The following is a 22,408-nucleotide window of genomic DNA, read 5'->3' on the forward strand; positions in this document are numbered from 1 at the left end:
AAAAGTTTCCTTGTAATTTTTTAAGGACATGAATGGTGCTACACTAGTCACTTTATTTCAGACAAAACTGCAATTTATGGTAAAAACAAAAGATTAATGTACATGCACCGTCTCTATGTCAATTTTCATTTTAAACAGAAAATAAAAAAGATTCAATATCCTTAGTTATTCAAAAAAAAAAAAAAAAAAAAAAAAAGCATGCTTGAGTGGTGGCCATTCTAGATCATTGACTGCCCTGTTCTATTATACAAAGGCAATGTATTCTCTTCTTGGGACTCTAAACCAGGCAATGCATCCCCGTTTGAAGGGTACATATATGGAATCTGACTCGTTCCATTATAGATTATTTCTCTATTTTCTGAAAATACTTTTTCCTCATTATCATCAAAATCCGCTGCCGAATTCAAGTTTTTCTCCACAAGCTCTTTAAACATGGAAGATTTAAGCAGGAGACTAAGTGCAGTTGGAGAAGAAGAAGAAGAAGAAGGTGCTGATGATACAGTACAAGGACTAATTGTAATGGGTGTATTTGTTTTAAAAATATCTGATTCTTTAAAAGTTCCGTTTAATTCTTCCATAGAATAAGGACTGTTATTAGACTGAAAAAGTGGTAGCTGTTGTTGGATTATTTTGTCAGTTGGATTGATATGGTTAGAGAAGGTTGGAATTGTTAAAGAGTCTATAGTAGACTTGGGTTCTTGGACTATTGCATTTGCAGAAGAGTGAGCTCCTGGTCTTAGCCATCTAATGTATGTGCTCAAATCAAAGTTGGTCACTGCATTTATGCCTCTATATTCAATGGCTGCAATGTCATAGGCATGTGCAGCTTCCTCTTGAGTACCTACAATGGAAGGAAACCCATTAGCCTAATTGATCTTACAAAATTTTATATATATATGTGTGTGTTGCGTTCAATAATAGCATTTTAAGTAATTTTTTTGTTATTTTTTATAATGTTTAATAACATTGCGTATAACATTTTATAAAAGAGTTAACTCATGTAACATTTAACTTTTTAGCGTTTTATGAAAACTATTCAAACAGTTAAACGCTACTAAAAAAGCTAACAACTATTAGAACAACTAATTTTACTGAACAGACTCATAATTAGGTGTGAATCGTGGAACTCACTGTAAGTGCCTAGGTAGAGATACTTGTTTCCAAACACTCTTCCTATTCTTGCTTCCCATCTTCCATTGTGATGGTGCCTTGCAACTCCTCTGTACTTGGATACACCTCTTGAGAAACCACTGCTTCTTCTACAAATTAATTATAGCAAGTTAAGAAATATATATGCTCTTAATCTTCTGATTATGTCATAAACTTTGTCATTAACGATAACAATTATTAATTAGCGACCCAGAGAATATATAATTAATTAATATTACCTTCTTAAACTTGCCAAGTACTCCTCTTTCGTTACATTTTTCATAATTTCAATTTCTTTCTCATAGTCAGATACCTATTAAAAACCAAAAAAAAAAAAAAATCAGTATTAATTAGACCTTCAAATATGAAATAAAATTCTAAAATTGATATGAGAAAGGGATTCAATTAATACCGGAAAATTTGTAAAAGTTGATCTTCCCCAGTACTTGAGAGCTGCTAAATCATATGCTCTAGCAGCAGATTCTTCTTCATCATAAGCTCCTGTTTGGATCATCAAAGAAGAAAAAAAAATCACCAATAGAGCTACCCTTTTATTAATTTTTTTTTGGTAAATCAGTAATTTTTGAAGGTGAAAAGTAAGTTGTTAAGGATTCAACTCTGATTTCTATTACTGAATTATTATCCTAACATCAGATTATTCCCTTTAATTTACATTAATTAACAGTTCACTACATAAAAGAAATGTTATTTTCAAATCCAGAAAAGTAATGTTACATACCAAGATATACTGTTCCATGCCAAAAATTCAAGTCCGGATTGCCGCCAGATGATGATAAAAACACAGAAAAGCATAATTAGAAATATTAATCATATAGTAAGAAATTAAACAAAGAAAATCCAAGAAAAGCACCTTGTTTTCCCTTCTTTCTCTGTGTTGCATTCCAAGAACCTTTATCCCATAAATGAGCTTCATATCGTCCAGTCCATCTGTGTCTACTAACTCCACGAAATCTTGAACTTCTCTTCACAGTCGTAGCAGTTGCAGTACTAGAAGTTTGAATATTTTGGTTACCTTTTTCTTGATCATTCGAGCTCAAAGCAGCTACTGAAACATCTCTTCTCCGTCTCTTAACACACTTTGTTTCTATTCCTTCACTTTCTACCAAACACAGTGCATTGCGTTTTCCTGCCTCTGAATTTCCACTTGCCATTTCCATATATCTGTTTTTCTTGGATCGCTTTCTTTTAAGTTAAAGAAATGAAAATTGGTTAAGTATTTATAAACTTGTTCTGTAATTTGTATTTTCACTTAATTTGTTTTTTTGTTGTGAAATATGCTTCATCTGTTCGGTGTTTACTATATTATTTCAGACAATTTTAATTTTAGCATCCATACATATACAGTTTAATTTTATTATCAGGGATATTACAAAATTATCCATATAACCTAATTTATTAATTAAGATCATTATTAGGTCTTGACTCTGTTATTTATCTCTTTGGTATCATCAATCATTTTGAATTTTAATACAAATTTGTACTACCTATGTAGAATCAGATTATGTTTGATATGCTTTGGTTTAACTTAATTATTATTTTTTTTTTTTTTTTATAATCAGGAGGTGTATTTCTGCTCAGACCGTAAGCGTAAAAAATTTTTTATCTTCGTAGCAAAATATTTTCTGCAATCGAACTTATCTTTTCATTTTTTCTGAAGATTGAGATCGCTTACCACCCAACTAACACATTTTTTTTTGCTTAAATTAATTAATCATAATGATTAGAGAATATTGTGTTTACTGAATTTTTGATATATATATGTATGCAAGTAAAAAAAGTTTGGACGATCAAAGTGGACAAATAAAACTTGAGACAAAAAAAGAAATTGGCTTATACCAATTTACCAAATATGGTTCCAAAATGGTACATAGGAGTTTTGTTTTATGGGCCAAAGATGTAAAAGAAAAACCTCTAAGTGAGCAATTACATGACAAAAAGAGTTTAAATGGTAGTGCTTATGCATGGAATTCTTCGTCATGTGAATATTCATTTTTTAAAATGTTTGTGCGGAGAAATGCAAACTAACTATATAAATTTTGTTTGCATGTAAGAGTTCTTAATCTATTGACGGTATATTTTATGATATGGTATTTTCGTTCAACTTACTATAATTTCATAAATAATGTTTAGTTTATGAGAAGGGACGGCCATGAACCTGAAATGAGAATGTGAAAATACTCGACTAATCTTGTGAGAAACCCAAAAAAGGAAAAAATTATGCTTGAGAATTTCCAAATGTATACTTATAATAATTTATAATAATTTATCATTATTGATGAACCATACAGATAAACCTTATAATATATATATTAAAGCAACACAAAACTATCCTAATATTAGAAAAAAAACAACAGATAGAACCAGTAACTGTTAATCATTTCTTCTTGCATCTTCATCTATGTGTACATATACCGGACCTTTTTTTTTGTTTTTTTTTTTTTTTTTTTTTTTTTGCTTTTTTATTCTTTGGACAAACACTATATATTATAACCTGAGTTCTAATTAAGACAAGTATATAATAAATAGATAATATCTGTGAAATTGAAGATATGATGAAAAATCTAACAAGGCTTTCCCGGTTTACAATTAAGTGTACCAGCAAAGCGAGTAAGCCTTTTCACAAATGTTCCTGGCTTGGATTTTATCATTTGCAACTTTGAGAATTGGTTGTGAGTCAAAGTTTTCCCAGATTGAACAAAATATGCTCCGTTCATCATCAAATCGCCTTCTGATCTCCAATTCCAATTCTTCCACTCGATTTCCATTGCGTACTCCCTCTTCGTCACCTTCATATTTTATAATTCATAAACAATAATTAGTAAATTCTCCCTCTTCAACCCCAATTAACTAAAGCTAGTTGGTAAAAGAAAAATTGCATAATTAATTACCTGTTTACAAAATATTTTATCAGGAGCAATGAACCGGTTGCCCTGGCTAATGATTGTAGGATTCCGGCTACCTCCAATGGCATACATAAGCCAATGAGTGTAATCATTGTTAACAACGTGAACGAAACCCCATCTGCATCTTGGCATCCTTTGCACCAATCCTCTACCGAAATGGTTGAACGCCACCGTTACTTGCATCAGTGTGTCGCCGCTGTAGCCATCGCTTCCACCGAATAGCATCACCTATATAAATTCATCCAACAGATATTTATCATGCAAAGCCTGCAATTCTCTCACGTTCATTTGAGGTCCACTTATTATAATTTTATGAATTTCCCCTGGATGTAACATGAACTTTAGACATAAAAGATAATGGGTCCCACTAAATTTTATATTATGATTCACTATTTATTATAAATTTGAGTTATGGAAAAAAATAATTAATGAGTATACGATGTATTTTTTCACATTCATATGTGATCAATCTTTACGTGTAAATTCATAGGTGAATTCTACGTGAATGCAAGTAGAATATGTTATTTTTATGTGTAAATTGTTATTTAATAGAACTGGCAGTGATGCATGTATAAGATGAAGAAATAACAGTACAGCTAAATTACCTCATTGTGGTCGGTGAAATGGGAGTTGGAGACTGTAATAGCACTAGAGCCCATTATAATATCTATGATCCCATCTTGGCAATTAGACATAGAAACATGATCAATCCAAATATTAGTAGAACCAAAGATGGAAATTCCATCGCCATCACTTCGAGTCCTGAATCCGTAATGATCAGTAGAATCCCTAATGAGCCCACCGGAGCCACAAACAATGTCATGAACGTGGATGTTATGAATGATCACATTCCTGATGAACTGAAGAGTAATACCAGCACCGCCTACTATACGAACATTGGCTCCTCTACCATCAATCGTTTTGTTACTAGTCATTATTAGTTCTTGGTTGAGTCTAATAATCATACTATGTTTAAAAATGATCCAAAGGGGTTTCAGTTGGATCACTGCGTGGCGTAGAGTTCCAGGTTTAGGGTTAACCATGTCATTGTCTGATGGGTCAGTGACCACATAATACTTGCCTTGTTTTCCACCAGTGGTCTTATGGCCGAACCCAAGCGCGCATTGGGCTAACCTCTTGCGGTTTTTCGCCCAGTGAGGGTCACAACGCCAGCATCTGTCGATAGGGTTAGTAGCCATGCATGGGCCTCGATATCTTTTACGTTTATCAGCCAAGTGCCTTCTTGTGCTGTTGGAATTTACTGTCGCCCTGCTTATTGGTTTTCATACAGAAATTAAATTTCCTTACATTTATCAAGAACGCATGCAAAAACTTAACCACTAGATGAAGACTACCTTAATTAATGGCTCGGAAAAGTGAAAACTAACCTGCCAACTTGACTGTTCATCTCGTTGGTGACATTAAAAGGATCAGGACGATAAGCCTCAAGGGTGTTCTTTTTGGCTTTTTCTGCCCGTTGCTTCCAATACGAATCGAATTGAGGAAGATTAGCATGAACAAGTACTGCGAAGGATAGGAAAAGAAGGGGCAGAAAGAAACTCAAATTGCGAGTTGCCATTTTGTTTTTTGGATTTTCCTTTTTTTTTCTTTTTTTTATTAAATTTTTTTTCTTGGTTTCAAGCTAACTTGAAGCCAAGGTAAAGAGGCTTAGCCTCCGTTGGAAAATACGAGACAGAATCAAGAGTGAGACTGTAAAGATTATTCCCTTGGCCTTCTCTGCAGGCTAATATTTATGGAAGAGTTTGTGGTTGATATGTTTGAACAATTATTTGATTTCTGAGTGTAAAAATGAATGGTGAATTTAGGAAGATGTGGAGAGGGAATTCTGGATAGCCACTTCTGGTATAACAGTTATATGTCTAAATTTGGAGAACGTATTTCTTTGCTCATGAAACGGTTAACGATTCTGATTATCGCAACTCCATGTAATGAACTTCTTTTTCTTCTCCCATTAAGGATTTTACAGTCCGAAGGCTATTGCCTATTTGGGAATAGCAGGATTGTCAGTCTCGTAGACATTGATAAATATATATATATTTTTTTTTGACATTGAAGACATTGATAAATATTTGTTGTATTATTATTATTATTATTATTTATTTTTGATTTTTCACAAGTATTGTTTTCACCTATTATGATACTAATCTTGTTTTTAGATTAGGATTTTTTATTTTTTATTATTATTATTATTTTTTTTTTTTTGTTATGAGTTGGAATGGAAAGGTCACTAACAACAATAAAAAGAAAAAAAAAATTATATATTAACATATTGGAGATACTATTCTTTTACAAATTTTTAATTCCAACATTACAATTTCTTACCAACCCAAAACTTTGAGGAATGAAATTAATTACCCTACATTACCATTGGTTTTACTAACTATATTTAGATAGAAAAGAAATGTTTACTTGGGGTTGAAACAGAATAGAAATTACGTAATTCCATCTAATTGGTATGTAATCCCATCTTGATCCATCTCAGTATTTAAAACGTGCAGGATAGAAGAGATTGGATGAAGTTTTAAATAATTTTTTAGCAAAACAAAATGCTATGGCTATAAAAAAATATAATCAAGCAAAACTCATATTATTTGGACCTGTAAATGAAATAATAGACCCAATGAATCGGACTGAACTAGGCCAAAGCCCAGACTCCTGATTTGAACAAATCCAGATAAAGTAAACAACCATCCAAATGCCATGATTTTTTTTTTTTTAAAATTTTAACACGCAATATCCATATTAATATATTTAGGAAAAAAAAAAAGTATTACTTTCATTATTTATTTAAACACGTCAATCCAACAAGCATCTTTTCTATGACTGATTTATCATAAAATTTTGCAGGATGAATATGAAGGTACAATTTGTACTGTCCCTGCCATCTTTACTTTTGCCAATGTTACAGCAAATGAATATATATACCTCATAATAATGGTGCTGCCCTATCCTCCGTTGACAATAAAATATCAACTTCAATAGGAGGGGGGTCAAGGCCACACCATTTCCAACAAATAGACTATCCTGTTCCAACGTCCTTTAACTTCCTCAACAGCATAAACTTTTAACTTTACATACTTCTACAACGTAATGTATCGATATTAAGAAGATTCCCAGACCTTGTAATCCCTTCCCTCAATTGCCAAAGACCAGTTTTGAGGCCCACTTGGCGGCTCATAATGACCTGGTCCAATCTTTACCGCCACTTTCTCATCAATCGTTGCTGCATAAACATCCGTTGCCGCCTTTGTAATTTTAACCTGAACAACCAAAGCCAGTACATGCAGTCAATATTTTAATACCTCTCTGTTTATCTTTTTCCTTTCTCCCCCTTGGGGATTTGTTCGCTACAAAATGATCAAAATTAGCATATGTTTCCGACTAAAGGGAATCGTAACTATGTATATGCACACAATTCACTGGACCAACCATTTAATTGAAGCCTCTATTTATATCAGTTTGACTTCAATTTCAAATTTAACTGGCTCGTTCCTCAGTTAGCTGGTTGGTGCAGCATCATTTTTTTTAGAGTTATGTATAAATTACAAAAATAAACCTAATATTTGTCTGCAGAATTTCGGTATCTTGGTGCAAAAAATAGACAGCTCAGTTTTGATACTTACTGTACTACGGCAGTGGATTTTTTTCCGATTTCTGAGGGAGATAAGAGACGCAATTTCAGATCGATAATGAGAGAAGATGTGATCATAGAATACAGCTGGTGTTCCGGGATGAGTCAAGATGTAAGCATATCCTTGCATTTCCTTCCCACTAGGAAATCTCCAGTGACCCTTTAGGAGGAAAGAATACAAATTGATCAGATGATAGTTTCATAATACTATAATGTGACAGCAGCAAAAAGCAAGACTTGACATTTGTTTCCCTCTCCTAATAATCCTTGGCCTCTGTAGGTGATGAAATCTAAGGTTCCTGACATAGTCCCCTCATTGTTAACCGAATATACTTTCCTTTTTATTGCATTTGGCCGATCATTAGAACAACAGTATTGTATAAATTTTAAATAATCCATTTCGAGCCAACACTAAAAATGAACTAAAGATTCAGAGTTATGCTTCCATTATATAAGGAGAAATGGAAGGACTGAAACTAGTTACCATGATAACAGAAACCATCTAATATACTAGGACCAAGAAAGAAGAAATCAATTCGTAATTTCATGCATTATTAAATGATAAGATAATTATACTTACGCAGTCTCATTATTTCTTTCATACCATATTCTAGAAAGTGGAAGAATCACAAGTTAAGAATTTTAAACCTGAGTAGAACCGGTATCATGATTCTCTATGAAGGTAACAGCACGAGATGGCCACCATCCCATAACTCCGGGAGGTTTTCCCTTCTGATCTGATAGCCGCCAATACTCACACCGCTCCAATGCCTATATTGGAATAATAATTTGTTGTAATTAATAATATCCTTCACTTTAAAAGCTCTGCAAATTAATAACACGACAAAAGTAAAAAGAAAAGGGTCAAACTACTGTATCGTCCACTTCATGGTTGAACAGTTGACATAGTCCTAAGACTTCAGAAGATGATTAATGGCATGAGGTAGTTGACACAATGATCATGATAGCGACTAGAAACCCAGTTTTTGGCATTAGTCCTTAATGAAGCGTACAAACTACATGAATTCTTTTGACCTTTTCCTTTAAAGTGCTCCATCTTGGCCTACAATTTTGTCATTCTGTACTGTATATAAAACCAATGCCAACGAAATTCAAATAAATTTGTTCAATCAATTTGGTCAAGGGTTAAACTCTCCATTAAATGATGCAAATATCATACTATTTCCAAAACCACTACTTTTCTGCAGATGTGAACTCATAGATCCATGTTACATATTATGAAAAATCCTAGTCAACTTCCACCTTCCTATGGATACAATTCTTATCCAACCAGGTCGTCATCAAAGGTGTTGAAGTCAATCTTTCTCTTTAATTTTTAAAAGTCTTTTTATATCAATAAATAAGTGACCAAAAGCAAGCCCGCAAGCAATTAAGGCAATGGTTCGTGGTAGTTTTAAAATGTGCACAAATTTTACAAAACTACGGTTTAAGAAAGAGCTTACTGAATGAAGAATCCCTTTTGTGGTGACATCAAATGCACCAGCAGTTCCATTGGTAGCATTGATCCAGTCAACAATTCTCTGCCGATGTGCATCTTGATTGTGATCCATTTCATTATATGTGTAGCTGAGAGAATCCCAGTACTCACCAACAGCAAAATAAGGCTCAGTCGCATCCATGTAGTCCTTGACATAACCACCCCAAAATCCTCTAACAAAATCAAGCCTCCATCCATCATATCCAATTTCGTCTCTGTATATCAAATGTAACCAGCAAAATTAGCATTCATACATCGATAATGATACACTACAAATTCAATAGAAGTTAATGCATGGGCAGGGGTGAAGCCACGATTGAAGGCTAGAAGGCGAAAAAAAATATATATTTTTTTAAATAATGGGGGCAAAATTAACAAAAAAAAAAAGAACACACTATTTTAGGGATAAAATTGAAAAAGTTTAGGGGTTAATTTTGAAAAATTCTTTTGGCTAAGGGCAGGGGCCACCCCTGGCCCCCCTCCCTCTGCCATTGTGCATGGGATTTTAACTTAAATATCTGCAGCAAATCCAGTTTACATACAAATAGACATCCAGGGTCAACAATGCTCGACTAATCAGTCAGGTAGATTTTTACCAGAACCCTAAGAAAAGCATAAAAATTTAATCACATAAATGGAAAAGTAAAGCAAAAAATCATTGGAAACAAAACTATATATTGAGTTTGCTTCAATACAAAGGCCAGGAACATCGGAGAGATTTGCGGTCACGAAGAAGTCATATAAGTACCCAATGGATTTGTACCAAACAAATTATCATGTTTTCACACAGGATACATGTCCAGCATCCCAGCATTTACTTCCTAAACAATATGGTACTCAGAATCTAAAGCCCGCAAGACCAGAGAAAAGAATATTCAAGATGACCCAAGGAATGCTTTGTCTGAACATAAACTCCATTTACTTTCCTATTAAATGCAAAAAGGTTCTACATTTACAGATGATAAGAAGGAAAAATAATATAACCTTAGCCAGCATAACCATTCTTTGAGATCCTTTCTCACAAAATCTTGTGAATGATCAATGTTAGGGGCAGCATGAAAATTATCTCCACTACTCTTGTTGCCCCTACCCTGCATGATAGAAACAGCTGAAGATAAACATCCAAAATATAGAGTATAGGCATAGCTCTATTATGCATAACCATTTCATATACAGATTTGACAATTGAATCAAATACTAAGATTCTGTACAAATTCTTAAAATCAATTAAAACAAAATATGAAAATTTCACCAAATTTAGATCCGATCTCTTAGACTTGGAAGTCATTTCCCAAAATAAAACAACCAGACCTTCTAACCTAATAGAAGTAAAATTATACAGAGTTTAGAACATCCTACGTCGGCACTAATCTAAACTAAATATAAACATATTTTATTAAGATTTAAGAACGTACAAATATTTAAAGAACCAAAAAAATACAAAACATTATTATAAATTAAAGAACAAAAAACATGGTGCTTCCTAACTCAAAAACAATACAATATAAATTATAAATCTAGAATCCCAGTTAGTTCTCTGAATATGCTTGACAAAGTCCATTATAAGCTATGGGAATAGGAGTACAAGATGCAGAGCATACACAAGAGTAAGAGCTGTTTGTTTTTATTTACTAAATTGCCATGGGTTACTATAACTATCCAAGAAGACACTCAAAACTGGAAGGATGAAAACCCACCCGATGGACTGCCAAGCCAAGGTCATTCTACTACAACTGGAACTGGCTTACTTTCCCTTTCTAATTGGTTCGCAAGAGGGCTGGACTCCCGAAAAAGGAAATTACAACTTCGAACTGGCAGAAAGAATTGATGATGCCCTTAGGACTATAAAGGGAGAGGTTTAACAGTGGATTCTAACTGCCCTCCAAATATTGGTATTAATGCTATGCCCATTAGCCACTTATCCTAGTAAGACAAGGCAAGGTATTCTTACAACTTAGGTCTGTGATTAAAGACAACCATTTATCTCAGTCAAATTATTTGACTGAGCGTTAGGAGTTCTTTCACAATAAGATAAAAGTTATATTTTTGAGTTTTAAACCTACTGGGTCCTATGAACTCAAAAGGTGAAGAATCTGGCAATTTGATCCACTCAATTCAGCATATGATTAGAATTCTATGGAGACTCAAAACTTTCAATTCCAATAATACTGCAAGTTGGCATCTTTTCTATTTTATGGAAAATAATAATACATTGATAGGTAGACATACAAGGCACCGAGGAGCAGCATTCACACAAACACACAGCAATAGCAATTTTTTCATCCCAACATCATGGCAATACTGTGCATCGTACAAAAATTGCATTACCCTTTAATCTACTGTGTCTGAGTCCAGCAAAACAAAGACATGTCAAAGTTTGGGAATCAAATAATCAGGTACCTGGAAATGTGGATCATCTGCAACAATGGCTTGATCATCCCAATTTAAACGACCCCCAAAAATATTCCACACGCCCTTTTTGTTTTGATAGTGCGCACAGCGATGATTCAAGACAGCATCTCCAAGAACTTTAAGACCCACTTCATGGAGACTCTTCACAAGATGCTTAAGCTCGTCAATAGTTCCATATCTGGTATACATGCCGCAGAGGTCAAATGTTATTTATCAGTTGATGACAGTGCCCCTGACCATTTATGTGGAAAGGAAAAGAAACCACATAGGGGACATCTTTACAGAAGGCCTACATCATTCCCTATGAATGATAAACAGTAAAATATGATGGAGAGAAGGTAAAATGTGCACTGTCCAGTATAAAAGAACATAAATCAAGCAATTAAATGCCCATACACCAAATAATCTTTTCTTAAAAGCTAATCATTATGCTAAGATGGAGGGATGTAAAGGAAGCCTCTAGACTGAATACAAATGGATCATTTGAACAGCTTGGCTTAGATCAGTTGCTATGACTTAACAAAACTAAAAAATGAAAAATAAATGAGTATCATAAAAAGCACTATGGATTTCATAAATTTATTACCTAGAATTTAAATTGTACAAATCCTTTGGCATGTATCCTTCAGGTGACACAGATTCTGTTGGTGGGGGCAACCAAATTACAGTGAATCCGAGTGAAGCTATTTCTGCAGCTTTTTCTTTGAGTTCCAAGTACCATCTTCCAGATTTATGAGATTCCCAGTTAAAGCCTTGGAGCAAGATTTCATACCCTGTGCCCGTTCCAGAGCAAATTTTAGCAGGGGCCATCGGTGCCTTAGATTCTGAAACAGCTTCCTCAGTGAAAGTAGGAACAGAGCTTCTGAAAATACTGTAAGCTTCAGCAGCCAATTTCTCAATTTCTTGAAGAATGCTTTCCTGTGCTTCTTTTGTTTTTGTCTTCCGACTCTTCTCTGAGGAAATGCCATTTACTAAGTTCCTTATTTCATTAATTATCCCCTCAGTATACACAGTACGAGGAGCTTCTTCATTTGCTTCAATAGATTTTCCGGGTGCTAGTGAACCTTCAGATTGTCCCTGTCCAGGTTGAGCAGGCAAGCTGCTTGAACTTGAAAAGGGGATGTAGAAGTCATCTCCTTTAAATTTCAACCAAGTATCGTCATTTAGCTTGAGAACAAAAAGAAAGCCAATAAATGCTTCGTCTAAAGTAAATAATCCTGAAGATCCATTTCCACCATCTTTTGGCTGCAGAGAAGAAGGATGCCTTGTAAATGGAAAAATAAAAACAAGACAAGACCATTCTGAACCAGATTTATTAAAACCTTGCCTAAAATAATACTTTTAAGGCACCATAATTTAAAGTTTACAACATAGCATATAAGTGAAAGGAAAAATGCAAACTGAATAAGCAAAAGTGCTCTCAACCAGAACCTGCAGAAGGTCACATAGGTAAGTGTATCTTTATGCATACATGTTCAAAATTTATATATACGAGGAGCAAATTAATTTTTTATAACCCGCTCTCCTCTCCCCTTAGTAAACGCATACTTCCAAGAGCACATCCAGGCAGTACTTGAGGTAATAAACCAAATAGATAAGAATTTAAAACAATAAAGAAAAAAGGTGTATTGCTAATATTAGTAACAAACAAGCCCAAGTTTCATCATTTCCAAACAGAAACCAGGAAGGAGAACAACCACCAATAAATTCCATTGACAAAGGCAGCACAGAATTTTGTTCTCAACAAGCAATTTTCCTTTTCCTCATATACATGCAGTTACTGAGAAAGAATATATTCTTCACAACACCCCATCCCCTACAGGTTCAAACCATAATTTAAGTTTCATGGAAAAGGAGAAGGGTCATTGAGCCAATAGGTCCTTACTGAATGCCTAAGTTTTCATATTTTGGCAACCTATAGAAACTGTTGTAGCAACATTTGAGTAGATTTTACAGTTGTATGCATAATGGGCAAGATAGTAAAGATTTTTCCTCTGGAAGCAAAAGAATTAGAACTGAAAACAGTTGTGTAATATCTTTAACTAGCTTAGAAGATAATGGTATTGAAAAAAGTATACATACATTTGATGAATATCTAACTTAACATCAGTCAAAATCCGGAAATGATTTCAAATCATATATTTTAAGTTTTCCAGAGAGAACCTATGTTTCAACGCCACATACCTGTAACAGAGTCCGCAAAGCCTTGTTCTTGAACACAGTTGTTTCTGGTGGAAGCGGCCCAGCTGGAATTTCCCAATTTTTATCATCAGTTCTGCAAACTCCCCAGTGAACAAGAACTTCTCCAGGTAGATCAGTTTCCAAATAAAGAAGATTCTTATCTGTCTTGGGGCACTTCCTAACTGAAACAGTGACCGAGTTTTGAATAGAAATTTTTTTAGAAATAGGCTGCTCTTCATAGAACTCTTCTAGCTGGTTACTTTCTCGTTTAGCATCTTTTGATTCACTAATGCTATCTTGATCTTTAGAAGGCGATGCTTCTGCTTTGAGAAGCATGTTAGAAAGGAAATCCCCTAGGATCGAGGAGAATCATAAGATTGTCAGTTTATGCTTACATAAAAAATGAACATGTCAGAGAAGACTATAGTGAGAAACAGTCAGAAGAAAAAACCACCAAGCTGCGACCCCAGTTTTTCATTTTTCAACAGCCCAAATAGCAATTGCCAGTCGGATGTACAACTTACCCACAATTAGGCCAACTGATTCAGTTTTCCACATTTATTTACAATTACACTAAACTCCACTAGAATGACATTTTGAGGAACAAGTTACATGTAATATTTTTTACCACGAACCGTTAACCATAAGAAGTATGCAAGATAGCAAAATACTATCAGAAGAAAGGAAAAAATAACTTTAAGTTTTAAAACAGACCACAAATATCTATTTCAATTTTCTGTTGACTCTCTTCACCATTTGGTTAACATTGTAAATTCATAAATGCCTCTCTTTACCAGATCATCATGCCAATATATGGGAACATATCAAAGCAATATGTTTTTTATATTAGGGCTATCCTCTCTGAATTGTGTGACAAGAAACATGCTTAGGGGGCATAATTTCAAACCAAACTTCAATTATCAGAAACAGGCTCATAGAAACAAAGTTATAGAAGTATCAGACAAGCCATGAAATACATCAAATAATGACTTGTACAACCTCACATATAATGAAGCCTAAAACAGGGTTATAAAAACAAAGTTATAGAAGTATCAGACAAGCCATGAAATACATCAAATAATGATTTCTACAACCTGGCCATAGACTGAAGCCTCTCTTTGGTCCAACTACATTGCCATCATTGAGAAGATAGTTGACAAGAGGCACCTTAAAATCTCTCCCTCTGTGCTGATGCCAAGCTCCAGTTTCTTCATCCTGTGACACCACAAACAGGAAAGAAGAGAGAAAAAATACAAAGGGTAATGCACTGTCAAGATTCATAACAGAAACCAGAACTAGCAAAGTCAAGTTCTAAATGTTGAAAATCAAAACCTTCAATACAAAATTGATGCATGCGATTGAACTTTTAGGATCTAAATTAATCTTCACTTCATGAAATGTGTCTCCCTCCGCTGATTTCTTTAATGGTGTCTCTATTGCATAGTCCTGGAAAATTCATTTATGCTTAATGCTTCTGCTTGAAAGGTTAAAGCGGGTAAAATACTCACAAATAAAGAGGCCAACAAAATTAACCTTTACAGAAATGGAACCTGGAGGTCTCATATTCTTAGGAGGTTGATCCCATTCACTGCAAGATTTAAAAGATTGCGCTTACCAAATAAACGTGCATAAAAAATTCCAATATCATAAAAAGGAAAAAAAAAAAAAAAAAAAAAAAAAAAAAAAAAAAGAGCAAAACTAATTTGCATGTCATGTGAAGATTAAATACAAACGTAAGAGCATAATCAAGAGATTAAAAATATCAAACAAAATTAACCTGCCAACATCGTCCACAAAAGAAACTCCCCAATGAAGAATCCATTTTCCTGGAAGGGTACACCCTACGCTAAGCTGCCAACATTGCCGATCATTCTCCTTTTCTAATCTTACGAATATATTTCCCTCGACCTACCATTCCAATCCAAATAAATGAAGATCAAAATCATTTTTCAAGGCTGACAACTTTTTTCAGTTCTACGATTTGATGCTTTAGTCTAAATTAAATAGAACTGATCCGATCAGTCTCGCGATCAATTCCTTCCTAAGATTGCAGAGAAAAGAACTGTAGAAAATAAAAAGTAAAAAATGCATATTCAATCCTGATACTCTAATTGCAAAAAGGCTTTCCTTTATTAACTGAATTGAACTCCAATTTTAAATAATTTTTTCTGAGAAATATCAAAAGCTACATCAGCAAAAATACGCATACATATATATAGCATGTATACGCATATATGTAGAAGTAGATGTGTATATATATATATATATATATATACGAATAGGAAACTATGGAAGTGGCAACCATTTCAGTTCGCTTGAGAGGAAAAGTCTCTTTGAAGAAGACATCGGAGGATTTAAAAGTCTCAACAAGAGCCGTGTCGATGGAGGTAGCTCGGATTGTGAGGGAGCGAGAAGGCTTGAAGTTGCAGTTGCAGTGACCATTAGAGAGAAACCGAAGCTTTGAATAGAAATTCAAGGAGGAATGTTTGAGGATCTTCGTTCTGCAACTGGCTAAACGACGTTCTCTTCTGGAATACTGGAGAAGAGGCTTAATGGCAACAGCTGACATGGCTGTGCTGTGTGTTTGATCTGTAACAGTAAGAAGAACGAAAGGGAGAGATAGAGGTCCAAAAGGGGATTTTTAAGGATATTTATAAGAATTGGGGTGGGTGGTGGATAGTTTACGTTTAATTTTGTTTTAATTAATTTGCATTTTTTGTCTGTTAAATGAAATGCAAGCACGTTCTTTTCTTCTCTTCTTACAAAAGCATGCTGATTTTTTTCAGTCATCAACTGATTATCCAAAGGCTTATCTAATAATGTTCGATTTGGTTCAAAATTAAAAAGAAACGTTTAAAATAAGTAATGTATTTTTTTCTCATGATTAGTTAATTATTTTAAACTTATTTTTTAATCGAGAAAAATATTATTATCATGAATTTTTTCGATAAATATTCATAAATATTTTTATTTATTTTCATTAATTTAATTCATAGATGGGACTATAAATGAACGTAAATAAGTTATTATCTTCTCAAAACGATTATTAATAATTAACTAAATATATAAGTAATGAATATACACTCAGTGAATTCATATAATGCATTTTCACCTTGATAAATATAAAATACATTAAAAAATATTATATTTATATTTTTTTCATTTTCTTTTAGATGTAAACTCTTAATCCACCCTCACAAAAAATGTAATTTGAAGTTTCCTTACTTTTCTACCTCCTTTGTTTTCGCGATAATCAAACAAGAACTTAAAAAGTATTATTTACAAATGTTGGATATGTAATTCCAATATTAATTTTCATTCCAATTTTAATATATCGGACGTATGATGATATGCTTCCACCACTTTCTCGGCGAGAAATTTGCCTTTTCCACATGAACGGTTGAAGTTTCTGTTTCTCTTTTATTAGAGTGCAAAAAGGACAAAAAGCAGTAAATACATCAGCTATGAGGAGCGGAGAAACTGATCGTCTTTGCGTTAATAATAAGGGTCAACAACATTTTATCAAACCCCAAAAAGATTTAATAAAATAAAGATTTTATACGAGATTCCAAGTATATATTTTTATTCATTTACGCTAAACTATTTAGGCTACATTTATTTTAATTTTAAATGTAATCAATAGTATACAATAAAGATTATATAAAATTTTAATTGCAATATTTAGCTAAACTAATTTTTTCTACGCTCAACTATGATTGGAAGTTGACCGGAGCCGGTACACGTTGGGATGGGGAATCCGACACGGAACAATCAGCTGGCTGCCTGTCGGGAAGCTGACTGGGATACATTGCCACTCGCCACTTGTCTGTCGCCATTGTCAGGCCAGTAAAGTATACTTGCTTCAACTTGATAACTGATCATATCCACTCATCTGCCAACTTGACTTTTGCTTCTTCAAACTAAACAATCATTACATTACTCATACATTGAATTGAAATATTCACCAAAGGATGATAATATTTTCAAATGAGAATAACACTCTATAGTTAAAGAACAAAAAGGTCTCATTAAAATGAAAAAAAGGAAGAAAAACAAATTGGAGACGCTAAACCAAATTCATCTTATAAATTATAATATATGATGTATATGCTTCAAATTGACCTAATTAACTGTAAGTTTAATAAATTAATTTATTTTGCAAAATTATTTGGATTGATTTTTTTTTTTTTTACAATTATATTTGATCACAATTTCATATTACAATGAAAATATATTTGATAATATGATATTACAGTTCGTCGAATAAATAATATAATTCAAGAGGTTTGTAAATTAATTCAGCTTGTGTTATTTGTGGATTTATAGATAATATAATTCATGCTCCTTTTTGTTACCTCCTGGCTAAGAGGATATATATATATATATATATTTTTTTTTTTAATGCAGAAATCAAAAACATGTATATTATAGGATGTTTAATTTTTGTATTTGAAAAATTAATTCGAATCCAATTTTTACATAATTAAATTGTTTGGGCCGGACCAAGCACGGGTCCTAAAATCCAATCCAGATTGGGCCTAAAGTTTTTGAGTCTGATTTTATTTAAAAACATCCAGCCATGTCCAACCTACTAATAAAGAATGAGAGTCCAATTATTTTATTTAATATTTTAATATACAGCAAATAAAAAGTAATATGCCGTACGATTTTAAATTACTTTTGATAGATAAAAATTTCGTTTAAAACTTTAAATCAAATTTTCAATTTTTTTTTATTGTTTATACATATTCCAACTCGGATAGAAATATACTATTCAGATATATTTTTAAATAATTTTTTATACATATTCCACTCTCGGATCGAAATATTATTCAAATATTTTTTAATTACCTTCAAAAAAAATTTTTTAAGTCATAACAGTCCAGCTGAAAACGCAACCGAAATTGCAAAGGCGAATATGCTCAAGTACTCTCTGTCCCGATTCTCAAGGTCACAACAACAACCACCTAAGCCCTCCTTCTCAAGTCAAAATCTACGGCCACGAAAGTGAATATCTCAGCTCCAAAAGATCCAACGGTTCAAATCAACTCGCAATAAAGACCAACAACAACAAAACAATATTAGGGTTCTTTTCTTTCTTCGAATTTACCCATTTTCTCCTCGTACCTCGGTTTGAGCAGAAAAAACTTGTACTCTGGACTCTCTGCACGCATAAACCCTTCATTTTCTTCTCCTCTAGTTTTCCTTTCCATTTTCTCGGGAAATCATGGGGAAAGGCCCTGGTCTATACTCCGATATTGGCAAGAAAGCCAGAGGTAGACTACTGTCCCTCTGTTATTTGCTCGCTTCGGTGCTTTTTGGATCGTTTACTGTTTATTCTGTTTTCCTGTGTTGTCTATTGTTCAAAATTTGCAGATCTTCTCTACAAGGATTACCAGGGCGACCACAAGTTCACCTTCACCACCTACACCGCCGCTGGAGTCGTGAGTTTTTTTTTTTTTTTTTAAAGATTTTTGAAATTTAATTTTTTGAAGATTAATTATTATGATTTTTTTTGGGGATTTATTCTCTGGTGGTTGTTGAGAAATTGATTATTTGTTCGAATTCAAAACTGAACAAGTCTTTTTTCTTTGAGATTTTATTCGATTTTTTCACGGTTGAATTTTTGGCACTATATGACTCTTTAAGTAGTAAGAATTAATGTGTTTTCCAAACCTAGCTAATTGATATTTTGTTTATTCATTAGTTTATCAGCATTTGTGCGAGTAGTTCACACTTGTTTATTTATCTAACTTGATGCATAATGATTCATTCATTCTTTTGGTGATTCCTTCTATTGTTGCATGTTCTTACATTTTAGGCAATAAAAATTCAGAGTTATACCCTATATATTAGGTGCCTCTTGTTGTGCATTTGATATTGTTTGATAATTTTAATAATGCCCAGATGAAAAGAGGTGGGGGACTGGGGTTTGAAACTACTAAAAATGCATACCCACTAAATCTATCTGGTCACTTTATTTTGGAAGGGATTGTTAAATGTTAGGTTTAAAATCAGTATATCATTGTCACTCTACTGTCATATTAGAGACTTTTTAATACGTCACTGGTAACTTTTGCCTAAATAAGGAACCTAACGAGGGTTTCTGGTGGTCATGGGTCTGGATATTTGTATGTGGCCTTATCTGTTATTTTTTTGTGTTTGGTTATTTCAGTCTGTGCTTATGCTTTTGTACATGCAAAAATAGTTGCAGTATAACTTGAACTTATTTTATTTCGAAGAACTAATTCTTCTATTGTTGGTTTTTACTCTGCTCACATGCTGTAGGCTACCTTTTGTTGTTTTCTGATGCTTAGTCTTTCCCTTTCAGGCAATCACTTCAACTGGAATTAAGAAAGGTGAATTGTTTTTGGCAGATGTAAGCAGTCAGTTGAAGAACAAGAATATCACAACTGATGTAAAAGTGGACACAAACTCCAATGTAAGTTGCAAAATCTTCAGTGGATACTTGTACTCTAATTCTTTGTCTTTGATTTCTCATATTTAATTTTTATGTTGTTAATTTGTTGTGTATCAAAACTTGTATCCTCTTCTGGTTCCTATTCTAAGGCATAGGAAACTATGTGATACTTCAGTTCTCAAGATGCTGCTTGAAATTATTTTAATCTCCAAAACTTTTTCATATGTGATTCTTGCTTACATTTTTAGTAGCACGTAAACTTCCATTTCAAAATTTGAAGAGTTACAAAATAGAAAGTTGAAATGCCTGTTATAAAGTTAGTGGCATGTACAGGAGGTTTGACTGACCACCATTCTGCTTTGGGGTGACTCGTTAATATACCTTGGTGCTAAGGAATGCAACTTCATCAAGATAGCACCCTTTAGTCTTGGTTTTTCATATTTTTGCTGCAGGATTGCAGATGTGAATTTATATGGTAGCAGGTTATAGGATAATTAAGAAATACATTTTTATTTCGGAGAAAGATCTGAAAGATAACCACGATGTCAAAGTAAATAACGTCATTGAATTATCTGGATGTAATTTAGCTCTTCTAGAAGTTCTTCAAAATAAGGAGTTCCTTTTGGCGCTTATCCTATACCAAATTGGAATTATATTTTATCATGCATGGTATCCATTTGAATTTTCTTTTTAATCACTCAGCTAATGTATTATGTGCTGTAGCTTTTCACGACCATCACTATTGATGATCTTGCTCCTGGACTCAAGACAATCTTTAGCTTCAAGATTCCTGATCAGAGATCTGGCAAGGTAAGCAGCCTATGGCCAACTTTTTTTTAAAACATTAATTTCATCATGCTATAATCTTTTTTAACATGCTGGTTGGCTGGAGTATTGTATGAGTCTGATCAATTATGATTAGCTAGTTGCTCGCTGCAATTCTGGTCCCATCATAACTTGTAGGATGTCGAGTGTTGCTACTCTATCTATAGTGTCTGACTTATGATTATGGAAACAGGTGGACCTCCAATACCAGCATGAGTATTCTGGGATAAGTACAGGCATTGGATTGACTGCAAATCCCATTGTTAACTTCTCAGGTGTGGTTGGGAACAGTACTATTGCTCTTGGGACTGATCTCTCATTTGACACTGCCTCTGGGAACTTCACCAAATTGAATGCGGGGTTGAGTTATACCAATGCTGACCTCATTGCATCAGTGACATTGTGAGTAGTTCCTTATGCTGAAATGGGGATACCTGTTCACTTGGATAGTTGGACTGGTGTGTTCTATTAAATGCTTTTGAAGTTTTAGACATTTGAAGATGATAAATTGTGGAGCATTTCTTTCTTTTGCTTAGGATGAAATGTTTGAGTATAAAATTAAAATCTTATTGAATTATTAAAGTCATTGACTGCGCCGTTTGTGTATCTATCTTTGGGTCATGCGTTTATTTTTGTTTTTATTTTTATTATCCATGTTGTCTATTCTCTCACTCTCTTTGAAATGATGACCACAGGAATGATAAAGGAGATACCCTTAATGCTTCCTATTACCACACAGTGAGCCCATTGACCGATACAGCTGTTGGTGCCGAGCTGACCCATAGCTTTTCAAGCAATGAGAACACGCTAACTATTGGCACAAAGCATGCACTTGACCCCTTGACCACTGTGAAGGCTCGTGCGAACAACTATGGCATAGCAAGTGCTCTCATTCAGCATGAGTGGCGCCTCAAGTCGCTTTTCACGATCTCTGGAGAGGTCGATACAAGGGCAATTGAAAAGAGTGCTAAGATTGGATTGGCCTTGGCTCTCAAGCCCTAGATTGAGCAATATCTACTTTTGGGGTAACTGGAGGCTGGGCTTGCTTTTTTCTAGCAGGGTACAGCAATAATGTGAAAAAAAAAAGTGACAATTGGCTTCTTGTTCAAATGAACATTCGATCTGTCTCTGTTGTCTTATTGGGTCGAACATATTTTGGTGGTTATGGGTTGTAGAAAATAATTCTAGTTCTGTCAGGAACCATCTTCAATTTGTTCTTCTGGATGGTGCTTCCGCCCTTAACAGAGGGTATACATGGTCTTGAGCAAAAATATTTCAAATGAAAATTTTCTTTCAATGTAATTGTTTTTAATATTGTTTTTTTTTTTTCCTTTTTTTTTTTTTTT

The 22,408-nt window shown here is 33.8% G+C and overlaps 4 protein-coding genes across 5 annotated transcripts; 1 reads left to right on the top strand and 3 right to left on the bottom strand.

Annotated features, from left to right (window-relative positions):
• Positions 1-177: 177 nt before the first annotated feature.
• Positions 178-2,327, bottom strand: LOC105650187 (uncharacterized). Its single transcript, XM_020685641.3, has 6 exons — positions 2,021-2,327; positions 1,889-1,897; positions 1,562-1,650; positions 1,389-1,462; positions 1,132-1,259; positions 178-841 (listed from the first exon to the last, which is right to left on the bottom strand). Exons 1-6 carry the CDS (start codon positions 2,325-2,327, stop codon positions 219-221), a joined length of 1,230 nt encoding a protein of 409 aa, XP_020541300.3. The 3' UTR covers positions 178-218.
• A 1,246-nt stretch (positions 2,328-3,573) lies between these two features.
• Positions 3,574-5,797, bottom strand: LOC105649771 (pectate lyase). The gene is made up of 4 exons (XM_012236546.4): positions 5,462-5,797; positions 4,679-5,342; positions 4,059-4,301; positions 3,574-3,956 (listed from the first exon to the last, which is right to left on the bottom strand). The coding sequence occupies exons 1-4, from the start codon at positions 5,650-5,652 to the stop codon at positions 3,732-3,734; spliced, it is 1,323 nt and encodes a 440-aa protein (XP_012091936.1). The 5' UTR covers positions 5,653-5,797; the 3' UTR covers positions 3,574-3,731.
• A 1,047-nt stretch (positions 5,798-6,844) lies between these two features.
• Positions 6,845-16,483, bottom strand: AMY3 (alpha-amylase-like 3). 2 transcript variants are annotated; one of them, XM_012236545.4, is made up of 13 exons: positions 16,119-16,473; positions 15,594-15,724; positions 15,350-15,404; positions 15,149-15,262; positions 14,911-15,031; positions 13,820-14,169; positions 12,222-12,880; positions 11,624-11,813; positions 10,208-10,314; positions 9,189-9,438; positions 8,374-8,496; positions 7,718-7,885; positions 6,845-7,354 (listed from the first exon to the last, which is right to left on the bottom strand). In XM_012236545.4, the coding sequence occupies exons 1-13, from the start codon at positions 16,383-16,385 to the stop codon at positions 7,196-7,198; spliced, it is 2,694 nt and encodes an 897-aa protein (XP_012091935.1). In that variant the 5' UTR covers positions 16,386-16,473; the 3' UTR covers positions 6,845-7,195. The 2 variants fall into 2 exon arrangements, with proteins under 2 accessions (XP_012091935.1, XP_089577326.1); XM_089721200.1 differs by lacking the exons at positions 6,845-7,354; positions 7,718-7,885 and having other exon boundaries at positions 8,409-8,550; positions 16,119-16,483.
• Positions 16,484-18,840: 2,357 nt separating this feature from the next.
• On the top strand, positions 18,841-22,364 carry LOC105649772 (mitochondrial outer membrane protein porin of 36 kDa). The gene is made up of 6 exons (XM_012236547.4): positions 18,841-19,092; positions 19,193-19,260; positions 20,148-20,258; positions 20,961-21,047; positions 21,256-21,464; positions 21,758-22,364. The coding sequence occupies exons 1-6, from the start codon at positions 19,044-19,046 to the stop codon at positions 22,062-22,064; spliced, it is 831 nt and encodes a 276-aa protein (XP_012091937.1). The 5' UTR covers positions 18,841-19,043; the 3' UTR covers positions 22,065-22,364.
• The last annotated feature ends 44 nt before the right edge of the window (positions 22,365-22,408 follow it).

The sequence above is a fragment of the Jatropha curcas genome, chromosome 5, assembly GCF_041381405.1.
Source record: "Jatropha curcas cultivar XTBG-Jc1 chromosome 5, XTBG_Jcur_1.0, whole genome shotgun sequence".
Classification (NCBI taxonomy): domain Eukaryota; kingdom Viridiplantae; phylum Streptophyta; class Magnoliopsida; order Malpighiales; family Euphorbiaceae; genus Jatropha; species Jatropha curcas.

What these genes read in the sequence shown, in the direction of transcription:
- LOC105650187 (XM_020685641.3), bottom strand. Translation starts at nt 2,327, where the DNA reads ATGGAAATGGCAAGTGGAAATTCAGAGGCAGGAAAACGCAATGCACTG. An exon ending in TACTTGGCAAGTTTAAGAAG is followed by an intron (nt 1,260 to 1,388) that starts GTAATATTAATT and finishes ATTAATTTGTAG; the next exon opens with AAGAAGCAGTGGTTTCTCAA. An exon ending in TCTCTACCTAGGCACTTACA is followed by an intron (nt 842 to 1,131) that starts GTGAGTTCCACG and finishes CTTCCATTGTAG; the next exon opens with GTACTCAAGAGGAAGCTGCA.
- LOC105649771 (XM_012236546.4), bottom strand. Translation starts at nt 5,652, where the DNA reads ATGGCAACTCGCAATTTGAGTTTCTTTCTGCCCCTTCTTTTCCTATCC. An exon ending in ATGAACAGTCAAGTTGGCAG is followed by an intron (nt 5,343 to 5,461) that starts GTTAGTTTTCAC and finishes ACCAATAAGCAG; the next exon opens with GGCGACAGTAAATTCCAACA. An exon ending in ATTTCACCGACCACAATGAG is followed by an intron (nt 4,302 to 4,678) that starts GTAATTTAGCTG and finishes GAATTTATATAG; the next exon opens with GTGATGCTATTCGGTGGAAG.
- AMY3 (XM_012236545.4), bottom strand. Translation starts at nt 16,385, where the DNA reads ATGTCAGCTGTTGCCATTAAGCCTCTTCTCCAGTATTCCAGAAGAGAA. An exon ending in AGGCTTCAGTCTATGGCCAG is followed by an intron (nt 14,170 to 14,910) that starts GTTGTAGAAATC and finishes CCTCGATCCTAG; the next exon opens with GGGATTTCCTTTCTAACATG. An exon ending in CAAAAGGGATTCTTCATTCA is followed by an intron (nt 8,497 to 9,188) that starts GTAAGCTCTTTC and finishes ATTCCAATATAG; the next exon opens with GCATTGGAGCGGTGTGAGTA.
- LOC105649772 (XM_012236547.4), top strand. Translation starts at nt 19,044, where the DNA reads ATGGGGAAAGGCCCTGGTCTATACTCCGATATTGGCAAGAAAGCCAGA. An exon ending in CCTACACCGCCGCTGGAGTC is followed by an intron (nt 19,261 to 20,147) that starts GTGAGTTTTTTT and finishes TTTCCCTTTCAG; the next exon opens with GCAATCACTTCAACTGGAAT. An exon ending in CTGATCAGAGATCTGGCAAG is followed by an intron (nt 21,048 to 21,255) that starts GTAAGCAGCCTA and finishes TTATGGAAACAG; the next exon opens with GTGGACCTCCAATACCAGCA.